We start from the raw sequence: 23,662 nt of genomic DNA, 5'->3' as shown, positions 1-23,662 counted from the left end.
CATTGGGGGAGAAAAAACAAGAGGGATAGATGGAAAGACAGGGGGAGGACAGTCATTAACGCTGACAGAAGAGAGTCTTTGTTGGTGAGGCACAACAACAGGCACAGATTGGCACGGCCGCACTGACTCTGCAGCTGACGGCGAGCATAAAGGAAACTGAAGGACTCTGGGCTGAAAGACGGACTCTAACAGCTGATTCCGAACAGAAGGAAAAAGCTGTGCGCGCTAAGAGTAAGAATGTGGTGTTTTGAGTGCGAGAATGAGCAAAACAGTACAGTAACTGTGCGTGTATGCAATCTGAGGTCAGGGGACAGGATATGAACATTACCCCACCCAGTGAGCGCGCTGCCAAAAACCGTCTCCCTGTGCCTGTCTGGAGAACGAGGAATGTGCTGATTGGAAAAGCACCGAGCTGACGGTGACAGCCAACTGGCCAAGAGAGCCCGTTCAGTGGCCAACTAATTCCCCTGAGGTGCAGCAAAAAAAAAAACCCGGAGTGCATGAGTATGTCTACGCAGCTGGTACAGGTTAAAGGTGCAACTAACCGAGAGGAATGAATGCTGATGCAGGGCAAAAGGATGGTGGCGTACAAGCCTTTTCTGTGTCAGATGTGTGTCAGTATGTCAGCCTGACCCTGCTTAACAATTCCAGCCAAACTAGTAGTGGAGGGTCACATTTCTCAGATACACATCTGTAATGACCAGATAATTAACTGGAAATGCATTAATAGGCTTTTCCTGGCCAACAGAGATTCTTAAGTTTCCTCTACATAAGCACTATGACATAGGGGAAATATTCTCTCAATACAGGTTAGTTTTTTTTTTTTTATCCTGCAAAAATGAAAGAACAAGATTATTTCATGCATTAAAGCTCAAAAAAGTGAATTAATGTATATACTGGTTGTTGTTGCAATTAAAGACAAAAAATTTGGTAGAAATCTATTCTATTTTAGATGCATTTAATGAAAAGGAAACAGTTTTTTCCCAACCCGATCACAAGAAAACCGCCTAATACTGAATCCAGTGGATTGGCATGTGCATCTACCAGTCTATCTACCAAACTGGCTTCGAAAATGTCTGATCAGTGCAGTGATGCTTTCTGAGCTCATATGAGGCGGCACAGCGGTGACCTCTGGCTCCTCTTTTCAACTGCAGCTACTGACCTCTGACCTGAGGCCAGCTCAGAAAGAGGGCTGATCCGCTCACAGCTGACCATACAAGGCCACAGAGGGGAGAGACGCAGCACCGATCCCAGTTAAACCAACAAACAAAACTAGCTAAGACCATTTCAGGAATGACAGGGTTTTTTTTTTTTTTTTAATAAACCCAGTGATCAATGTCCATCGCTAATTTGGATCAATATTTCTGGAGACTAAATCAGCACTGGAACAGTAAAAATCTGGACTGACGTCAGATATTGATATTGCCATTATGTCCAATAACTGATAGTTACCAATATAATTTTCCTAGCCTTTCAACTCTTGACTTTGCTGCTCCGCTTTAGGTAAACACCCCACAATCATGCACTGCTTCACTGCCACATGCCCAAACAAATACAACATGGCCGACGCCTTCACTTCCTGTGCCAGAACACACAAACGGCAACATGATGGAAATAAACATTGGCTTTTAATAATGATATTAGCCCATATCTGATGAACATCTGAGGTTAAAAATTAACAACAATATGAAGTAAAAGACTGTATAGTAAGGGCAAATTTACAACATAAGACAAACAAAGTTAATAAAAACAGCATAGTCAGGTTTGCCAAGTATGATATTTGAATATTTGCACATAATAAAAAAACAAAAAACACAAAATACTTTTGACAGAGATATAAAAACGGTGTAAATAGCGGCAGGGATGTTAGTTTATTCAGTTTGTTGGGAGCAGCGATGGTCATAAAGTCTAACAGGTGCTGGGAAGAAAGATTTGCATAAACGCTCCTTTGTGCATTTAGGACATCTATTGCAGCTATACAATGTATCGCTTATTAATCATTACCTTGTTATTGCAGCACAAAATATGCACATCGCAAAGAACAACCTGGACTGCAAGAAGGGAAAGCAAGCAAATGTCTTTGGGGACAACTGCAGTATTTTGGAGTGTAAAAAAGTTTTAGAACGTTTTACATATGACTTCAGAAAATCTTTGTGAAATCATGAAGAAACAACAAGTTGTCTCAACACCCAAACAACAGATGTTGGCAACTTTTCCCTAAAACCTCGTTGTTGGGATGGATTTTTTCCACAGTAGATCTCTTACTGTCTGTGGTTCATTTTTGCCATTAACCAATACAGACATATTTCCCTTACTTTGTGCAGCAATGCATCAAACAATAATATAAAAGCCCCAATAAAACATGACTTTAAATTAATTTAGCGATTTTAGCACTGTACAAAACAACGAGTAACAAATCACTGCACGTGCAGAACTATTTATCGCCAATACATAAAGTACTTTCAAAATATTTCTCAGGTGGTTATCAGTAATAGTTTGCAGAGAAGATTTGGTGTTTTTTCCAGTCGGGTTCACAGCCAGCGCTCCCTCTAACGTGAGCTAATAACCTGGAAAAAAAAAAAAAAAAAGCAGACAAGAGAGTCTGGAATGGAAAGTTGACGCTCACTTTCTCCACATATACACAAATCAGATCAATGGTAGCAAAGCACATTAGGGAGCAGAATACTGATGTGGGAGCGACACATTAGAAATCAGCTGACTGGCCCTCTAGCACTCTCACATTCATGTGAAATTAACAAGAAGGCACTGAGTCAGAGGTTTTCAACTCCTCTGTTATGGATGTCGATACTACATGAAGTCATCTCATGTGGTATCATGGGTGTCTGTCTTTCCTACTCAAAAGTCAAGAAAAAAAAATTATCTGACTGTTGGAAAGGGAATCTAGCACAATTTCAATAATGTGTGGGTATCGGATGACAGACTGTTCTGCCTGTCATGACATATGAGAGCTGGACCGTTACAACCTGGATTTGGTTTAAAAAACGCTTCCTAAAACACAAGGGCTTCCTTAAGAGAACAAATTTGTTGAGTAAAAGCTTTCGCCATCCCACTAAGTGATTAAGAAAATAGGACAACACAAAAATACTTTGAAAGACAAAAAATTCTGCTTTTTAAATGTTTACCTTTTTTTTTTTTTTTTTTTTTTTTTTAACAAATGTAAAAATCCGAAGAACTTTGGAACTTGTAAATGTATCTGTTCAATGCATCCAAGTTGGAAGAACAATGAATTTCACTCATTTTCAGGTTTTGGATTTTAATAACGCTGGGTGAAATGCAAGAATCCGGTGGAAAATGTGTTGTTTTTCTGTGTTTTGGTCCACACGGGGACAAAATTACAGATACAAATTTAAATAGATACATCATTTTCAAGTAGCTCCTGTTATTCATTATTCCAGTGCCACTGGCAACAAAATCAGGCCCACAGTATGATGCTGCCACCGCCATGCTTGACAGTCTGTTCAGCGTTTTTAAATTAAAACTACTCCAAACTGACTTCTCTTCTGTTCTGACTGTAAACATATTTTTCAACACACGCTGAAAAATAGAATTATCATTTTTCAACATGTGTAGGTTCGGGGGGTAAAAAAAAAACCCATTATAAATTTAAACCCAATGTTGTAGACTTTGTATTTTCCTGGCCATGTCATCTTATGATCCTGAAGAAAATGTTTTCTTATATGTCATTTCAAAGTCTACAAATAATAAGATTCATGCCCATGTTGTGCTATAATTCAATTTCTGACTAGCTCTATACACTTACTGATGCTATATTGGATTATTTGGGGTTTTTTTCCTACTGGAGAAGGTCAAATGCGATTTGGAGATTTTTGATTACCATTAATACATGTCTGTAAGTTTCCCTTTATTTACATATATAAGCATTTATCCCCCCGACCCAGAGCGCTGTGTAATTAAAGCCAGCAGATTAGCAAGTGACGTGACTGCCACCCACAATTTCCTCTTGCCTCACTGAATCAGTTCCGCTGTCTGCACGCACACACACGCATTCATTTGACAGGTGTCTTGCACCACATAACGGCACACGAACACGCACTGCAACCTTTAGCAGAACAAACTGCCTGGATTACGAATGAGTAATAAACAGAGGCTCCCTTTCACTTTGTGGAAAATAAGACTCGTCTTTAGATTCCACCGTCCACTGTAGCGTGAGGCTTTTCTAACAAAAACTAATATTAACCGTACATCTTACGCGACATGGATCAAGATATCAATGGAGAGATATGTTCAAGGTCCAACCATTCAGCGCCGGACTGTTTTCAAACCCCGCAAAGCTTTCAACAGCCCGCTGCCCTGCAGCAATACCTCTGCTTCCTCAAAGGTGTTTGTATTTATGGACTGTTACACAGGGGAGACGGACGCAAAACACTAATAACACCTTCTGCCACAATATGACAAAAAAGCCGAGAGATAGGTGTGAAAATAAAAGAGAGACGAAACACGCAAACAGCCACAGAATGCACATTTACATATAAATACACACATAAACACAGGGCTGAGAGAGGAGGAACTAACGTCACCCACAGGATCTTATTTATAGAGACTCTGAGCAGAAACACAGAAACAATGGGCAGGCTGTGCTGAGAACATGGCTAAACGGCACTTAACAGGAAATGCAAATGACTGATTGTGACACAAAGGCCATTTAATGACACCTGGTCATTAGTTAAAGAATATGTAAGCAGCTAGAAAATATGTACAGTGACTGATTATACATTAAAGAGCATTTTTCTTATGAGCAACAGGATCTACAACTGCGTTCATTCACATTTTTGGTGAATTACGTAACCTTGTGTTTTGGTATTACAGTGGCTAAAAACATGAAAACATTTCATAACCCTGGAGCTTTTTCTCCACAAGCTACAATCACAAACTTTAAGCAGTATTACTAGGATTTTATCCAACAGATAAATCCAAAGTTGTAAATTGATAGAAGAACCAATAAACGGTTTAAAACTAATGAAATCTGAAATGTGCGGTGTGCATTGAAATTCCAAGGAAACTCCTAGGTAACAATGTCGTTCACCACCTTTTGTAGAAATTAAATCAAAAAGACTTTTGGGGTATTTTATGGAGACTGATATTTTAGCCAATTTCTTTTTCTAGAAAAAAAAATGCTTAAGCAGAGCCTTGTTGGTATTTGGCTCTGGACTTCAGCTGAGCCATTCCTAAAACACAAATATGCTTTTACCTAAAATGTTCCACTGCAGCTCTGGCTGTACATGTTGAGTCTGCGTCCAGCTGGAAGGTGAACCTTCAACCCTTCATAAGTCTTCTCTAACCCTGCCCTATATTTACTACAGTACTGGAGGAAACACGCCCACAGCATAATACCGCCTCAATGTTTCATGGTGTGTCAGATTGATGTGCAGAGTAAGTTCTCCTCCACACACTATCCTTTAAATGTAGGCCAAAAAAAACAAGAAATTTCATTGCATTTTAGCTCAACAATCGCTTTCTTTGTTCCATTTTTCCATAAAAGCCAGGTTTATGGAGTATCAACCTGACTAAAGGTTCTCCTGTGGGCTAATTCTCTTGTGTCGTCATAACGCTGTTTGTTCTCTAACTCTCTCTAAGAAACCTCTTAAGTCTTTACAGAACAGCTGGATTTATGGAGGAGTGTGCGAGTCACTAAGGCCACACATTTCAAACGTATTTTTCTAATATTAAAAACCAGACATCTTTTTTTGTGTGCACTTCATAATTATACACTAGTTTCTACGGGTCACATAAAAATCCCAATTACCTGATACAATGTGGGGGGAGGGGGTAGTTTGAAAACATATAAACACTTCTACAAAGACACAGCCAAGGGTTTATAGTTATAAGAGTACAGGCTTTTTCTTAGTTAAACCCCAGCTTTAAAACCATCACGTTTTTCCTCAGGAAGGCTGAGGGGGGGACCGGTGGGTGGTGATGTCCATATCTGAACGATGATTCAAACAGTTGTTCGTAGACTTCCCACCCCCATGTCCTCCGTTTCCAACTCCAAACCCCAGCCAACAATTTATCTGGGAACGGACAAGTTCATGTGGGGGTTTTCATTCAGACAGGGAGGATGAAGTAATCGCTGGACGACTGTGGAAATCTGCAGGCCATCTGAGAACAGAGCTGGGGGAGCTTCGGTTCCCCTGGCAGACTTTCCATCTGAGACTGGACTGCGTTCGACTTCGGTTGCTCCGAGGGAGGTTTCGACAGATCACTGACAAAGTTGCGGTGGCAAAAAATACAGTGAAGAGCCATTAACCACAGTGATGAATGATGCAGAAAACAAAAGGGATTTCTCTTTCAGTGGGTAAAAAGAAAAATACACATTTCTAAAACTGCAGCATATCACAATCAAACATATTTAACAGCAGCTTGAGTTAGAACTTGTGACTGAACTAGTTTTAAAAATGTTTTGTTTTTTGTTGTTTTTTTTACTTTCAAGGATGTTTAACACTCGTCATTATACAACGTGGCACACAGCTCCAAATAGGTTGCGGGCAGCATGAAAGGACGTAGCATAGGGTGTGACGAGTAGCAGTGAAAACGGCAAAACAAAACTGCCGCTAGTGGTACAAACCAATGGTGGGAAATACACAGCATTCGACTCTAGTGACTTCAAAGCCTGCGAAATGCAGAATTTCCTCAACTGTGTAAATGTTGACCGCAAAAAAAATAAGAAAACATGAACAGACACACCCACATGTACATAAACAAGGTGCCTGAGGAGAGCACCTAATTGTTTTGTACTGTAAAAGAAAATCACACTTTCCTGCACAGGACATAAACACTTGAGCTCAATTGTGTTCTGCGAAGATAAAAAACAAAACAAAAAAAAAACGAGATTAGATCCATTCAGAAGTATGCATAACCTTTCTTCTGGGCAGCTGTGACTCACTGAGACTCGACTGACAGCATCCTGAAAGCTGGTATTGGCAAAGAAATAAAATGAATGTCGTTTCAAAACTTTTACCGCATTAACTTTCTGTTGAGTGCAGACTTCCTCCATTAGATCTATTTATTACAGGCTGATCTGACATCAGTTTGTGAGTGCAGTAAATTATCACGCTTCGAGAACAGAAAAAAGCAAAAGGCGGTTTCTCTCCACTGAGCTACCAATCTCAGGATCTATGTTATCTGCTTAATTTGTCCCTTAATGCTACTGTACTGCATGTATTGTTACTCTACTTTAACTCAGAAGTGGGTCGCTTTGTCTGAAAACAATAACAAACAGGTTGATAAGCCATCAGAGCGATGACCTGTTTTATACAGATAGATTAAGCTTGTTGAAAGGCAATAAGAAGATCAAACACAATCAGACAGCTGACGTCAGCGTCGAAGTCGGCTGCGAGCAGTCGGAGGTTTTCTTCTTTCTTTCTTCAGACTTTCTATACCATTTCAAAGTTCTATACTTTTCCCACAATCAGATTCTCCCTGGAGTTTTTATACTGTTTTTGACATTTTGAGTGGGGCAACTGTGTCCTCTTGCGATCGGAAGGTTGTAGGTTCGATTCCAGCTTTGATGTCAATGTGCCTCTGGGCAAGGCACTTGACCCCAAATTGCCTACCGATCTGCATATCGGTGTATAAATGTGTGCGCATTTGTGAGTGTGAATGGGTGAATGTGACTCTAGTGTAAAGCGATTTGACTGGTCAAAATGATTGGAAAAGCGCCATATAAGTTCAGTCCATTTACCATTTACAAAATATTAGCTTTAAACTAACCCAAATCAGACTGATGTAGCTTCCAAAAATCGTGAAAAAATGCTTTAATTAGCCACTGACACCAGTCCAAATTCAAACAAGTATGTCTTCTTCCATTAAGGAAATAAATCATTTTCAAACATAGTCATTCAGCATACACCTATGAATATGAACAGCATACATCTATGAATTTAACACTGTCTATTATTCTTGAATGATCACCCAAAAGATCAACCAAAACAAGATCCCACAGAGACACCACTAAACGGAGAAGCAACTGTATTTCCTACTATACATGTAATATACTGAGTTTTTCACAATCACAATTGTTTCCCAGGAGGAAATAAAAATCATCTTTTTTGTGAGCAACAGGGAATGTCCAGTAGCCTTGGTGCTGTGACCGACCACACGACACAAACATACAGTTAAGATAACGGTTTGACTCAAAAGAAGTTTGGTCTCAGAGGAATTGCATTTCCGTTTCCTCTCATTTCCTCCCCCTTTGCCTTGCAAATGAACCAGAACAAAAACTATTATTTACTCAATCAATAGAAGGAGTTTCAAGTACTTGATGAATGAAAAATAGCGGCAAAATATAAAGACTTCTTGTGTAGAAGATCAATGAAGATGTCAAGCTGTGCCACCAAGGTATAATACAACTATTAAAGTCCCCAAAAAAAATCAATATATGCTGCCGTAATTTTATCTAGTGTTTTATTTAGACACAATTGCATCCAAAGTGCTCAACAAACCAGTATTTCAGCATTGCCAAGGAGCCACATAGCATTGAGTGCTGAACGTGAATTAAGAGGCTTCAGATTTCAGCGCAGCAGTATTGAAACTAAACAGAGGTCCGAATAATGTGGCGAACATGACCCAAGGATCACCGAGCCCCATCTGTCAACTGGAACGTTACAACGGTTTTCTGCTGCCACAGACACAAACGTGGACAGCGAGTGTACATAAAACTACATATTTCTGGAATAGCTTTGACATACTACGGATAAATGATGCTCCTTTCTTGTGCCTAATTGCTTTTGAGTTGAAAGTAGGCACTAATGTAAAAGGAATCGTGTTACCCTGGCAGCTGACTCACTAAATCAATTTAATAAGTCATAACAGGCCATGACTAGCCTATGAGAAACACTTAAGTACCGAGTCTAAAGCTGACACTGCAAACCTTAAAGCCTACATGTACCCACTGCAGACAGCTCATGGTCAGCTCATTGCTGACCTCAACCTAGCCACCACCACTAACACTCATTACACAGCTTGTCATCCGTGTGGGAACCATAAGCTGCAAGCAATTTATGGCTGTACAGGCGTAATATCAAAGAAATGTGCTGAAAAATAAAGGACTAAATAGAGAAATCAGGAAAAACAACATGGAGGTGAAGGCGTCTACAAAGGCTGGTATTCAAATCTAAAAATTATGTAAAATCACATCATCTAAAAATAACGGATTTATTTTTATTTTTTTACAGGCAGCACAAGTGATTTAAAAAAAAAAAACGCCTGCCCCAACCTCTTACAGCCGAGATTTTATTGGAGGACTGTCAACATTTTAACTACAGATGCTCCCACTCTCAAAGGTCACTCAGAGAGCACACATTATAAACATAAGCTTAATAGAATATTTTAGGAAGTCCACAGTCACTAGAATCCATCAGTGTGTTATGCAGTAAAGATACCCAAAGAAGCTTGGGTCAGCAGACACGCACATGGTCAACTGTACAGGCAAGTCATTGTCTGATGTCTGATGATTTTAACCACAGCTACAAACCTGACTGTATGTAACTGAAAGTCCTCGGACTAAACATGAACAATGAAATTTGTAATGTAGCTTTGAGCATCATGCCCCAACGACTGTGACTGGGTGGTCTGGTAAGGGCTGCGGTGTTGAAACGGAGACCAAATATATTCTGCCAGAGAAAATGATATCATGCATTATCGTGTTCTCTTTTTTTTTTTCCCACGCTGAGCCAAGACGAGGATTCAATTGATCTTCTTGTGCTTTTTAAATTCAGACGACTGTTTCGCCATAGCGGCGGAGCCAAGTCATTTTAATAACTGCATAACTGCCAGAGTCTCGTCAGTGCCTGTGGGTGTATTTCAGGCACGACACAACCCTCCTTCAGAGGTTGGCCCCGCTTCTGATGTAAGGGTGTGAAAAATAATGTGCACTGATATTATGGCGCTACTCGTTGAGGCAAGTTGCTAACACAACCCATCATGAAATGCATGTCAGGGTTGTAACAACATGGTCTACGGGTACACAGATAAACAACCGATTTTAGCTCTTCTCCAGGAAATGAGTAAGACCCACTTTAAGAGGAACTGCAGCAAACTCTGCCAAAGGAATTCAATTGCTGACTTGACGCATTTACTAAAAAGATCTGCATAAAAACTGTAGGAATTAAACTGAAGCCCCGCCCATTCAGTCTCTCTCATATTTGACTTTGTTTGTGCTTTGTTTTTACCCGTTTCTCTGGGGACTACGACTACAAGCCAAGCTCCAGCACAATGTGGTCTGAAAGGCCAAGATACACATCAGCTCATTGAAGGGGTTTCCTGAGGATTTCTAAGCACTGGGAATGCTTGATAAGTCTCAGGCCTCGACGCAGATTTAGGAAGAGACTATTTAAAAAGGAAGGCAAACATCCAATGTAAAAAGCTAAGCAAAAAAATAATAATAATAACTAAAAACAGCCAGATGAGCAGCTGACAAAGAAAGCAGCTGACCTTTTTGAAAGTTTGCTGGTACATTAACAGCACTGCTTGACCCGTGATCTGCGTTTCCCTATCAGCTCTTTCTGTGACCCGGGCCTCACTTTTCATATATGGAAACTGGGCCACTGCTGAGAAAATGCCTCGTGTTCCTCACACCCACTTAAAAGGCCTAAACGTTCATCTGCGGATGATCGGCTGAGGAGGCCATATGGGAGACAGAGTCAGTGTGTCAGAGTCAGTCACGGGATTTATGACCGCCACATTTATCCACGGCTTTTATGAGCAGAGTTTTAATGGCTGCATTACGTTAAAACTAATAAAACATAGAGATAATAACTAGATAAATGTCCCTGGTTTATCTTTTTCATAGACAAGCTTTTAAACCTTCAACCAGCCATCTCTGGGAAATATTTTAACAGCGAGGAAAAGATACTTTGAATTTGCCCTAATTTCCTAACACGAAAATAGAAAAGTCAAAACTTGCAGAAAAGGAAAACAATCGCATGACCAAACTGGTCTGACACTAAGAAAATTAGCACGCTTATAACAAGTTTCTCAGGAGTATGACAGTCTGACTGCTGGCCATAGAAGAGCAGCTCCTGTCAAGATGGGGTATTTTAACCAGTGGTGGTCCTTACATGAATGCTGCCCTGGGCGAGCCCCTCCTCCCGCACAATAACACAACACAGACCGTCTCCAAACACAAACCAAAACACACTCCTCTCACAAAGCCTAATCTGGAAGATTCTTTTGTTATGTGACTTATCCAAACCACCAAGAAGCAAGTGTTTTATGCTCTACTAAAAAATATAAAAAATCCACGAAAGGACAGATTTTCGATCAAGAACTTATTGTTACATTCCACAGAACATTCCACTGTATATGTCAACATTTATAGCAAACATACATCTTTTACTGAGTCATAACTCTAAGTGGGGGTTAGAGAGACCACTGAGTAACTACAGGTGATTAAACGCAATCCACTTTCTTCAAAAATGCCTTTCATTTAACACAACCCTCAAACAGGTATCAGACTACCGAAGGTTTCAGCTGGTCAAAGCTTGAGAAAACAAACAAATAATGGCCACAAAATTCTGATCGGTGCACTTCTAGTACGCACATACATTTACACAGCAGCAATCAACCATCCAACCGGTCAGTGAAAGGCGCATTTACCAATGATTGCCTTCTACTAACCATGAAATGCTTTCAGCAAGAACGACACATGATCACACTGGGCTCCTTCAGACTTTAGAAAGCACGATTTTCAGCACAATCAGGTTGAAGCTTTTGTGTCAAATAAAAAGCCTCATTTCTCCTCCTCAGGCATGAAAGCAAATCCGTCTCGCCGTGAAGGTCTATTTATATTCACAAGGGCATTCTTGAGCTTTAGCAGTCACGTGGCCCCTGCTGGACAGCAGCTAAAGACACTAATAGGTTGGAGAACTGCTGCTTAATGCACTACGTTGAGGTGAATTAAAAACCATGCTTTCTTTGTTTACGTCCAGGCCACAGAGATACGGATCAGACGCTGACGAAATATAGCGAAAGCTGGTGAATGTTGTGCAAGCCCAGAGTTTGGGTCTGATGCCTGAAATATCCACGCTCGTTCTTCCCTGTCATGAGTCACCATTTACATCTACCTCCAAAACTCTGAGCCTAAAACAGGTTCTCTCACTCCGTGCTCGATGGCGATGCCCCGGAGATGAGGACACGCCTTAAAGCAGTGAGTCACGGACCTACGACGACGCAGGGTACGAGACATGCCTGAACTGTAAACATGTCCTTCCTTGGAAACTTTGACTTGTGACACAGAAGTCAGCCAGATATCCCATCAGTGTTAATGTAACGTGAGCCCTCCAGTCAAAGCTGGTCAGGCTTTGAGAACACTTAGTGAGAGTGGATGCTTCGGAGCTCAAGTCCCTCATCAGAGCACTCCAGCTTTTCATGACTTCCAAGAACCATGTCAGACTTTCTCAGCGTACAGAAACATTCATCCTGAAGCTGAGTAATAACTTATTATGTCTGTGACTCTCTGCTCAAGACCTGATTAGGTCAATCTGCTGTCAGGTTGATGTCTGGTTGTGTAACATAATAACAGTAATAAGTTGTTTTTTGATTGTTTATTTATTCATGAAGATTACTTTGTTCTATAAAAATAAAATATTTGGGGCGTGCTGCAGTGGCATAGGGGATATCGTGACCCACGTTTGGAGGCCTTGAGTCTTCGACGCGGCCGTCGCTGGTTCGATTCCCAGACCTGGCGACATTTACCGCATGTCCATATTGCACTGTAGGTAATAAAATCTTTATTTTCCTCCTTAAAGAAATAATTATTTAATGTAGTTCCAAAATTGCATAATAAAAAGCTTACATAAAAAATGCAATGTTATCTGATAAGCTTTCTTATCTGAAAAATCTATTAATCATCAGAATAATTTACAACATAATCTGAGTTGTCTGTTGCAGCAATAATATGTAGAACTTAAAACAGTGTAAAAAACAAAACAAAACATGCCTTGTTAAACTTGTACAATATTAATACAGAATTATAAACAAAATACGACAAAATTATTTATTACTGAAACTTTCTGATTGTATTTTGTCTGTTAGATCCGGCTCAACAAGTTCAGCATCTGTAAAAATTCGGTCGCACAACAGAAAGCGTCAAAGAGCTAATAAGGGAGCGTCAATACATTGTCTAGAAAATATTAAAAAGATGAAGGGTAGAGTTTTCCTGCATGCCTCGACTTGGGGAACATCAAAAAGTCACACACTATCCACCCTTTGTGAGTGTGTCCTCGTATTTAATGAGCGCTTGTGAATAATTCACCCGACCAATGGCCTGGAGATCGAAAAGGGACTGCAGCTATCATTAACTATTCACAGAACCAGTATCATGTCAGATGGACACACACTTGCATGTGCAAACATACTGTAAATGCACAAATATACATAACAAAAAGCTCCTGCCAAGGGTACCCAGCCATCTGCCAGCCCCAAAGGCTCTGCCTACCAAGCTTCAAGGAAACCAATTTATTTATTTATTTTGCTTTATTCAGACCCACATAGTAGTTCACTCAAACCCAACAGAGGCATAAACTTACAACATCTATCAGGATACCTGCAGGTGAAAACAGAGACCAATAAGAAACAATACAACACTCACCTGCAGAGAGAAATAATGGAGAAATGCTCCAAGTTCCAAGCAGCACACATCAATAAATCTTTTTTTTTATTGCTCTGCATACTTCTTCATAATCATATGGTTACAAAATGCTCATGTTGAGCCGTTTTGGTTTACCGCCGTTTGTCCTTATAACTGTGAGTGACTTCAGTTTGATCAAAAATTGTCTGACTGATTATGTCGGTGAACTGAAATGCCTCGTTTCCGCCGATTTGTTTGATACTTTATGCTGCAGGTTTTCATTATAAAAGCAGCTCATCGCAAACATCGCCTAATTTTCTCCACTTGTTAAGTGTATAGGTGTCTTGTCTGGTGTATAATTATTGTTTAATGTAAATAAATATGTTTGGCGTAACAGAACAGTCCTGTAGTACACATGAAGTTTGAACTCGAGAGCAGAAAATCTTGTTGTAGCAGACTATAATAAACCAAAAGCCGTGAAGACATCTCGGTCTTTGTATGACTCAAGTTCCTCTTTTGTTGCAACGGTCCAAAACTTCAACATGTAAAACTATAACTATGCCTCATACACACTTAAGTTTTAGGAAGTAGTGAGATCTTGTGGCTCCAATCTGTCTCAAAAGAGGGTCTTTGTCTAATAAAAATTGGCTGTCGTCAGGTTTTGTCCGATTCGCTGCCACTGGCAGGTAAGGTCAAGAAAATAGATGGCTGATGTGAACTGGGTCCATATCGGTGCCGTCGTGCTCTACTGAGCCTTTCCCTAATATACAATGGCACGCACCCTACTTCTGCTGCATCAGAGCGAGGGCCTCAAAATAAATCAAGCGGCAGTCATGAGGACAGCCATCCTCCACAAGCGGATCGGATAAAAACAAGCAGCGGCTCTACAAACCAGATCTGAACACAAAGTCACAATAAATCAGAGTAAAGTTTCTCTTTTAGGATCTTTAGGATCATCTTTCAAAGTAACATAATTCTATATTTTATATATATATATATATGATCACATCTTTTTTCACTCTTCTCTTGTTGTATGTTTGCCTTCTCAGTATTGTGCCTTTTCTTACTTTCTGGTTTTATATTTATTTCCTTTGTGTGACACTACATGCTTCAGCTTGCCTGTCACTTCACTCCTGGTTGAACTTCCCCACTCAGAAAAAAAATATTGGTTATTTCTTTTCTACTCTAAGCAAAGATAAAGATAAATTAGCCTGTACAATGAAGTACTTTGTACTTAATAGCATCTTACAAGAGTTTTTTTGTTTTTTTTTGTAACTTTTATTTCTACTTTAATAAAAATGTTTTAAAGTGACGCTTACGCGAGAAACATTTGTGGCTTCTGATCGCACCTCTTGCCGTGAATATCTAATGTCTTGGCTCTGCAGTGAATTTCATCAGTGTGATCTGTCTTTTTCGATTATTGGCTTCCTCCTTTCTGAGTGGCCTTTTACCAAATGTTGGTTCATTGTGGATTAAAACGTTTTACCTGCTTCAGCAAGTGTCTGCTAAAGGCCTTTTGTTTTTTGTTCTGAGATTTGTTCACAGATTTTGAAACAAAACACGTTTATCACCGAGCCATAGAGCCCATTTTCTACATTTTAGTAGTTTTTGTATTTGCACATACAGTTCTTAAATGGGAACATTTAAGAACTGTTCCCATGGATCAACCAGACCGTTCTCTTCCTGATACCTTGGGAGGTTGTTTTGTTTCTCCCATGTTGTCACACATGTTGATGCGTTTGAGGCGTTGCCTTAAAACAGGTGTGTCTTAATTTAACTTAATGTTATGTGACCTATTAGAAGTTACAAAGGCTTAAAATCAGAATTGGGTCTTTCACAACTGAGCACAGAGAAAAAGGCGTTGTCTAAGGATATGCAAACTTCTGAATTTAAAGAAAGTAAAAAATGTTTTAAAAGAAATTATTATTCTGCCATTTACCAAATAGCTCTTAACTGAAAAGCGCAAATTAAACTGGGAAAATTTAATTTGCGCTTTTGTCAGTGGGAAAACAAGGTCGTTGTCTTTTTGTGGTTTTAAAGCATTCCCCAAATAAGTGTGAACTTGATTATGAAGATTCACTGTGGGCGATTTTAGAGCTCTGGTTATTGTAAAACTTCACTGGTGGTCCTTAGTTATGCTGCGTTGACTTATTGTGGGAAAATAAAATCACATTTTTTGGAGGAGCTAAAGACAACTCTCACCACGCTTGACTTTTAAAACTACAGCAGCCTGTCAACAAGCTCCATCAGGCGATAACAGACAGACGAAAGGTAATCAGAAAACATGTGCATGCAAAATTTTGCTTGGGTCAGCAACATCCAGCTCTTCAAAACAAACTTTCCAGACGACGATGGATATCATGGCAAGCGGGTCACTTTATGCGTAGCAGAAGAACTCATCTTCTCCAGTCGTAATCAGAGGCTCTGCCCTCCATGCCCTTCATACGGGGGCCGCTCATTCCTTCATGCACACAAAAGGCTGGGTTCAACAAAAAAAAAATTGCCTAAATGGCAGCAGAGCTTCTGGCCAGAGCAATAGAGTCCAGCTGAATGATTCTCATTGTGTCCCCACAGTCAACAGGGGGCTACCAAAGCTGAGTTGTTTTTTAGGAGGCCATTTTGGCAGAACTGTGCTCTTATCCCAGCAACGCAGGAACAGGCATTTCCACTTGGATCAGATGGAGGCTTGCAATGGATCCAAAAAAAAATAGAAGAAGAAAAATCCCATCAGGTAGTGACATGAAGCATGCTTCCAGCCATAAAAGACAACAGGATGAAGACATACTTGCAGCTACATTACTGGAAAGACTAAAATATGAAGAAACAATAGCTTGTCGAGACGATTATTCATTTTATAAGCACACTACTCCGAATGACAGCAGTAATAGAAAACGACTGAGTAGACAGACCCCTCACCCCCCCAAAAAAAATAAACAAAAGCAAATACAGAAAACCTAAACTAACATAACACAGCAGTAACAAACTCTTGAATTTCAAACGTGTGAAGAGAACCAGAAGTTCACGAAGAAGAGACTTGAAAATATCTCATGTGACAGCCACAATGCTATGTTTAACTGGACAAACGTCAAGGTTAAACACTTCAGCAGAAAACTTAACCACATGCAAGTGTCACAAGTTTGACATGCGCAAATGTCAACTGATTTTAAAGAATAAGAAGCAGCTTGATGAATGGACAGCATTTTGCCTTTAAACCTGGAAACTTCAAGAGCAAAAAAACTGGAGATTCATTCCCCCTGAATCATAACATTGCTCCTCTCAAAACATGGAGCTGGGGACAAGAGGATCCACCAGCAACATTTTTAAAACCCCTGAGTTAGTTTTATTTTTAATTTGAATATTTAAAATAAAAAAAATAATAATAATTCAACATGAATAGAAGGTGACATTATCGATCAGGTGACAAGAGTTCACTCTCATATTCAACTCTTTGTTTTGATTCAGTCCACAATACAGCAATGAGGGTCAGTGCGTGGTAGAGAGCGGTGCAGCTGCGATTATTAAAATTTCAGTTTCAAAACAACTTTATAGAGTAGACAGAGTCTTCATTTCAGTATTGCCAAGTCGGTTTGGTGAATCCTGCTGGGGAAACATTTGTTTGACAGGAGTTAAATAAAGCGGTTCTGTAATGTGCGTCACTACTCTTCTCCTGGACAAAAATTCAGAGTGTTAGACTTTTTTTTTTCTGACATAAAAAAAATAAAAAATAAGAAAATCGTTTATACAAATAAAAAATGAAGAAATAATAATTTTAAAAAAAGTTTTCTTTTCTAGAACCAGGAAAGAGCTCGACCTCCAGATCAAGAAAATCTTAAATATTTCACATATTTAATGTATCAACTGGACTGCTGCGCTTACTCTCTATATATGCCAAAGTTATTATTGGTGCAAGTGTTCTGGTTGTTTATCTTGCCTAAAGCACACATCCCTGGCCTGGTGCTTTCATGGTTCATTGCACCATCTTTTACTGCAGAGTTCCAGGCAGAAAAAAAAAATATTCATAACAAAAAAAATTATAATGTACATTTTTGACCAGATAAAATAGACACGTTCACATTATTAACATTACTTTAGAGAACCTAATAATTAAAATATACGTCTATAATATACTTTGATCATCTAGTGTTGCAGCTACATATTGTCGATGATCCATTTTCTAAACATTTAAAACCAGAATCACAGCTAAACATCACTGTGTCTGTACTGAACATGGAGAACACATCAACCTTAGAGGTCAGCCGGCTCTGCAGCACATAAACCAGCATCACCCTCAGCAGTGACAGAAGTGTGATAGAAAGATAATACACAAAACTACTACAGCTGTCTCTGACCCTGGAGAGAGAGCCGAGAATAAATCGACCGCAGATTGGAATCTGATCATTTGATTTGATCAGTGGTCAACATGTCAATTGCTAAAAAAAATAAAATAAAATAAATGCTTCAAAACTAATATTTCCCTCCCCATCAACCAACAGCATGTCCTTCAGAGTTTGGTAAAAAGCAAATATAGCTTACGGACATGGAGATAATCTTACAATTCCTTCATTTTCTGATGGATTCAAAACTACTATCTCCATCAAGGAACAAGCATTTATTTTCCTTTTGCCTCTCTTAAACTTTAGAAAAATAAATTGGATCGTGTCAAAATTGGAATCTGTATTTCAGAGCTCAAATAAAACCAGATCTCAGCATCGTCCAGGAAAAGCTCGATCGCTGAGTCTTTGCTTGACATGAGCCGTTTATAAAAGAAGAGATTGTGTAACATTCTTATTGGGTTTGTGGGCTACAGCCTTAAAGCATTAAGCTTAGCACCTTTGCCATAACCACTGCACTTCTGTGTGTGTTCATTGCTTGCTTTAAGAACGGATGCTACAAAACCACAAGCTCCATCCACTTAAATGAAAGCATCGTGATTTTACATATCTATCTAGACGAATGTAAAACAAAAAAAAATGCCCTAAAATGGTGGTAGATCAGATTAAAAACTCTGCGTCAGATTTCACTCCAAGAACAAAAAATCCATATCAAAACGGCCATTTGTGTATATCAATATTCTGCACATACCAGCGACTACAAGATGGCAGTAAAACGCAGCCACAGCAAAGCCAAACGGAGAAACTGACAGATGTTTCTTCTCTTGAGCCAATAGAGACGAGACGACTAGTGAAACCAAAACAGCCAGGCTACAGAAAACATACAGGCGACATTTACAGAATAAAGACAATACAGAGGGAGTCAATTAGGAACTTCTTAATTATCTAAAATTTCAGGGACCTCAATAATACCCAATTATTAGACAAGAATTAAGTATTTCGCTAAAGAAAAAGAAAGAAGTGGGGGGTTTTGTTGTTGTTGTCGTCTAGTGCTTGACTGTCTCTGGTCAGTGATCACCTGCTCAAAAGCCACAACTCTGATCACTCAACGTGTCACATTGACGACACTCAAACTCATCAGTGCAGAAGCTGTTATTGTGAGAAGACGACTGTTATCCATTTTCAGAATCAGAGTGTAAAAATGAAGCAAGAGAAAGGAAAAATGTTTGTGTAGTGCAGCAACTTTAACCAAGCTAATGGTGCTACTTGGCATAAATACTAATATAGGAGGCTAAACACATCTTAAAATATAAAATCTGATATACTGATGTTATTAACCATCAAATAAAACATAATCACCAGTGAGTTGTACACCAACTACTTTTTGAAATTAAAAGAATACATTGTCAGACAATGTTACTTGTTCACTGCTAAATAATATGAAAACTAAAATCATCTTTTCAGTTGGATTTTATTAACCAATTTCTCTTACCACAACGTGAAGAATTGTACTCTATTTGTAGATCCTCAAAAACTAAAGAATGCTCGTTTTGGCCTGTTTTTAAGATGGTTTGATTTTCAACTCACGCAGTCAGTAGAAACTATTTCCTGTTAATGTCAGTAAATGAAAGTTGATTGCCTGATCAGAGATGTTCAAAGCCAGTGACCAGAAGTCGGCCAGGATGTCTGTGATTGGTGCATCTGTAGTTGTGTACAATCTCTAAAATTTGAATGGGATTTCAGACGCCTATGAAGCATTAGACACAAACGCAAAAAGAAAAAGTTTTAAAACTTCAGAATCAGTGGCTCAAAGATGTCAAACAATCTAAATTTGGATAGATTGAGTAGTCAGTTCTACCCAGATCCTACAACCATTAAATTTTTTTTTAAGAGTCACAGTCTTTTACAGAAGTACCATTGCCCTTTGTAAGCCGTTCATTATAAGGCTTACTGAAAGAGAGCTTTTGATTGTATATTAGAAAACTGAGAGTCTTCACGGAATATTTAAAATGCTAGTAATTAAGAACCAGACACTCGCGGTTCAACCTTGAATAAGAATATCAGTTTTGCAGTAACACAATATTTACAAAATATTCATTACATGATCTATTTGCTTTTATTTAAAATTAAAAGCAACTATTATTCCTACAAAGATAAAACCAAAACATTGATTTCTACAGTAATAATAATGTGATGTGTATTATTTTGATATATTCTCACAAAAAAATAGAAAACATTTAAGAAGTAGTTTTCAGCTGTAGTTTTAGAACAGCCTTAACAAGACAATGGTTGACACTACACCAAGACTGTAAAACAGTTTTAAGAAAAATATATATTTCCAGGTGGCCAAATTTCTCAATTTCTTTCAAATGAATAAAATCCAAAACACAGCTTTCCTTTCAGCCAGCTGACCAGCAGTTTGTAGCAACACAGCGGAGAGGGGCAGCAAATGGTTTGTTCTCAATCCACTTAGTTCAGAACTTTTATTTATACAAAGTTTATCAGTAAGAACTGAAAATAAATACAGAAAATTTCAGAGGTTTTGGAAGCATCCCCTGATACTGTCAACAAGAACATACTCTATTAGTAAAGATATAATTATCACACCACTAGGAATCAATATGGAATCATGAATATGAAGGATTTACACTGCACAGAAAGACTGGACTTATTTGGATGAGTGTAGTCTCGGTTACAAGAAGCAGGGCAAAGGGGATTCTGTCAGGGATGTGTGACAGTGTGTCATTGGTTCTGTAGGGAAGCTGCACAGCTGCTCTGGGGGAAGGGCTCCCTTCAACCATGTACCGGATGGATAGATAAATAGATAATATCCAGCGATATCAAAATAAACAGATAAATCAGCCATTCATTCACTTCCACTAGAGAACAAATTACAAAATGTCCGCACAGTCATTTGACCACAAGATTGAGAAAAGATGAGCAGCACATGAGGATAAGCCTGTAATTCTGTTAATGAAAGGTTTACACAGATGAATAAGTTCCTGCACACGCCAACATAGCTACATACGTGTTCCAGCACTCCGAACAGTCTCTTTGTTCCCGTGACACCACAGCAGATGATGACTGTAGGCCTGTAGTCAGTATATGTCAACAGTAATCAGTGTGAGTCACAGTTACACAGCAATAAAACTTGTCTGAAGCGGAAACCTGTGCAGGAACACACCCTGTCAGGGGCTTGTGTGACGTTCAACTGAACGAACATGTGGTCACAGGTGAAGAAGAATTAGACACAAAAAAAAACCATGAGGAGCCAAGGTGACAACAGAGTCCAGCTCTGGTAGTCAGACCTTCCCAGTAGCTATCTCAGTAGGTCAGACAGCCACACACAATGAGCTGTGGCCTTGACATTTATACACAAAGGAAGAGAACTGCTTTTGACAAACATGTCTGAAGTCATGTTTGGGTTCACGATATTATGGGAGAAAGGAGGGGAAAATGGAAGAAAGTCTGTCTTCTCCGACATAATGCAGCTTGTCATGCTCTGCTAGCTCGTAGACCCCACATCCTGTATTAGCTTTAAACCAGCTAAGCCTGAACGCCTCCCGTGCGTTCCCATTCAATTTACCATAGAGAAAAGTAGAGCAGGTGAAGAAGAAGTGGTGTTTTAATTAAAGCCGGGAGACACAGAGAGGTAGGAGACACACGATGCTATCCGGAAAATCACTTAAAGCATCCTCAATCTGCCTCCAACCCTCCCTTCTTTTACCTTCAGACAGCTCCAGGTCCAACTCCGCCAACTGGTCTCGAACCTCCTTCGGCAGGGCGGACAGATCCACGCCGCGGTCCGCCATGACTTCGCCGAAAACCACGAGAACAGTCTATGTAGGAAGAAATCTGGCCGTCGCGAAGAGATTTTGAAAAACAAAAATAAAACCCCTCCCTCAAGACACAAAACAAGCATCGGAGAGGGAGAGACGGCCCATCCGCACGGCTTGCCCTTCCGCCATGATGGGGGGGGGGACTCACCAACGGCAACGTGTAGTCACGTTACCTCCGCCTGCCTCTGTTGTTGCTTCACCGCATCCGAGGCAACAGGCACGCCGTTAGAGCTGCTCCCCCTAGCGGCAAACTGACACAAACACACTCACGCCTCTCACTAGAACCGCAAGACACCAAAATGAGGGTAAATTTTTCCAGTAGAAGTTCAGCACATTAACTTTTCACAAAGGAAATATAAAATAGATATCTGAAAAATTTGATCCAATACTCCGATTAATGTGAAATTAATTGGAGTATAGCTGTCATTTAATAGTGGTTAAAAAAAGACAAATTTTTACTCTTTTTTTTTTTTTTTTTTTTTTTATGCCTTGCTTTCTTAAAAACATGGGTAATACTTTAGCTTTTTTTACATGCTCAAGGATTCTTGCCACACTGGTATGTGGACTGCCATTCCAATTCTGTTGTTATGATGTACTTCTTAAATGTGTCTTATTGTTGTTGTTTTTTTTGTTTCTTTTCTTATGCTTTTACTGTTTTTTCTCATTTACTGTTTGTGAAGCATTTATGACTGCTGTCTTAGAAAGGTACCATATGACTAAAATTTACTTACTATTTCCAATAACTTTTTTATGTGTAAAGATATACTTGGCAGTTTCACGATCTCAATCCCTGATCAAAAGGATTTGTAAAAGAAAGTGTTGCCCTCTTAAAGATTTTTGTTTTGTTTTTTTGCCACACTTAAGTGTTTCAGAAGGTAAGTCTGAAACATTTTGTTTAACTTCAGTAAATATAAAATGCAGTTTTCATAGGATCTTATTAAAAGGACAAACCAAATGCAAACTCCTTTTAAAATATTGAATTAACTGATCAACTTGTTTAGGTTCAGTTTTACTAGACTCATCCTGGCCCAAATAATGTCTCAGCTGGTAGATTCAGGGAATCATTTAATAGATCTTGTGTAACAAAATTAAGTTTTGTATGTTCAAACATTTCAAAAAGCAGCACATCTAAGAAATTCAACAGCTGGTAGGAAACAAAGTTCTTGATATCTTTCATTTTCACTCTAAAGATGGATGCAAAGCCATCTCCATGGCTTTGGGACTCAAGCAAATCCCACAAAGAGCCAAATGGTGAAATGAGGATGTTCCCAGAAGGAAAATCCATGATTTCCTAACACATGCACAGTAGGTTGTTGGACCAGTAAAGCATGAAGCTCTGCGATAGACCAGTAACCTGTCCAAGGTGTAATTTGCCCAATGGCTGCTGGAAGATTTGTGGTCATGGAAGTTAGTTTGTATTTCCAAGATGTTTATGCAGGTGAGGCAACACTAAATCAGATCAAGATGGATCAGTTCCTCACCTGTCACTTTATGTTATTACCAGTAAGCTTCTATAAACCTACACAGCAAATACAACAGGAAATACCGATCTGCATATCCTCTGAATATGCCTCTAAATTCCACTTGATGGCATAAAAAAAGGTCCAGCTGAATCTATAAAGAATCTGTAAACTATCCAGACCTTAGTGCAGCTATGATTGTTGTGCTTTGAGCCTGCTATCAGAAAATCTGAAACATGAGAAATAGGAAATCTTTTCACACTTCATGAAAGTCCTTCAACATAAATCCAGATACACCATTACTTTTCTCCACAGTAACAGTGGGGGTCTTCATTCTGCTAAACGTCTTCCTCACAGTAGTCCATCAAAATGGTGGAGCTGTCATTTATGTGTGCATTGATTTATTAAAATAATGAAAAACAGATT

The 23,662-nt window shown here is 39.2% G+C and overlaps 1 protein-coding gene across 2 annotated transcripts in view; it reads right to left on the bottom strand.

The window, feature by feature from the left end:
- dip2ba (disco-interacting protein 2 homolog Ba) overlaps nt 1-22,039 on the bottom strand; it is a 47,460-nt gene extending 25,421 nt beyond the window's left edge. The window contains exon 1 of one of the 2 annotated variants that reach the window (XM_044127823.1): nt 21,665-22,039. In XM_044127823.1, the coding sequence (XP_043983758.1) occupies nt 21,665-21,749 (85 nt within the window). In that variant the 5' untranslated portion in view covers nt 21,750-22,039. The remainder of the gene's footprint in view (nt 1-21,664) is intronic. The other variant, XM_044127827.1, reaches the window with a different exon arrangement.
- Nucleotides 22,040-23,662: the final 1,623 nt, after the last annotated feature.

This window comes from Gambusia affinis, linkage group LG01 (genome assembly GCF_019740435.1).
Source record: "Gambusia affinis linkage group LG01, SWU_Gaff_1.0, whole genome shotgun sequence".
NCBI lineage: Eukaryota > Metazoa > Chordata > Actinopteri > Cyprinodontiformes > Poeciliidae > Gambusia > Gambusia affinis.
Note: the sequence above shows the minus strand (reverse complement) of the source record. Positions and strands in the feature narration are given on the sequence as shown.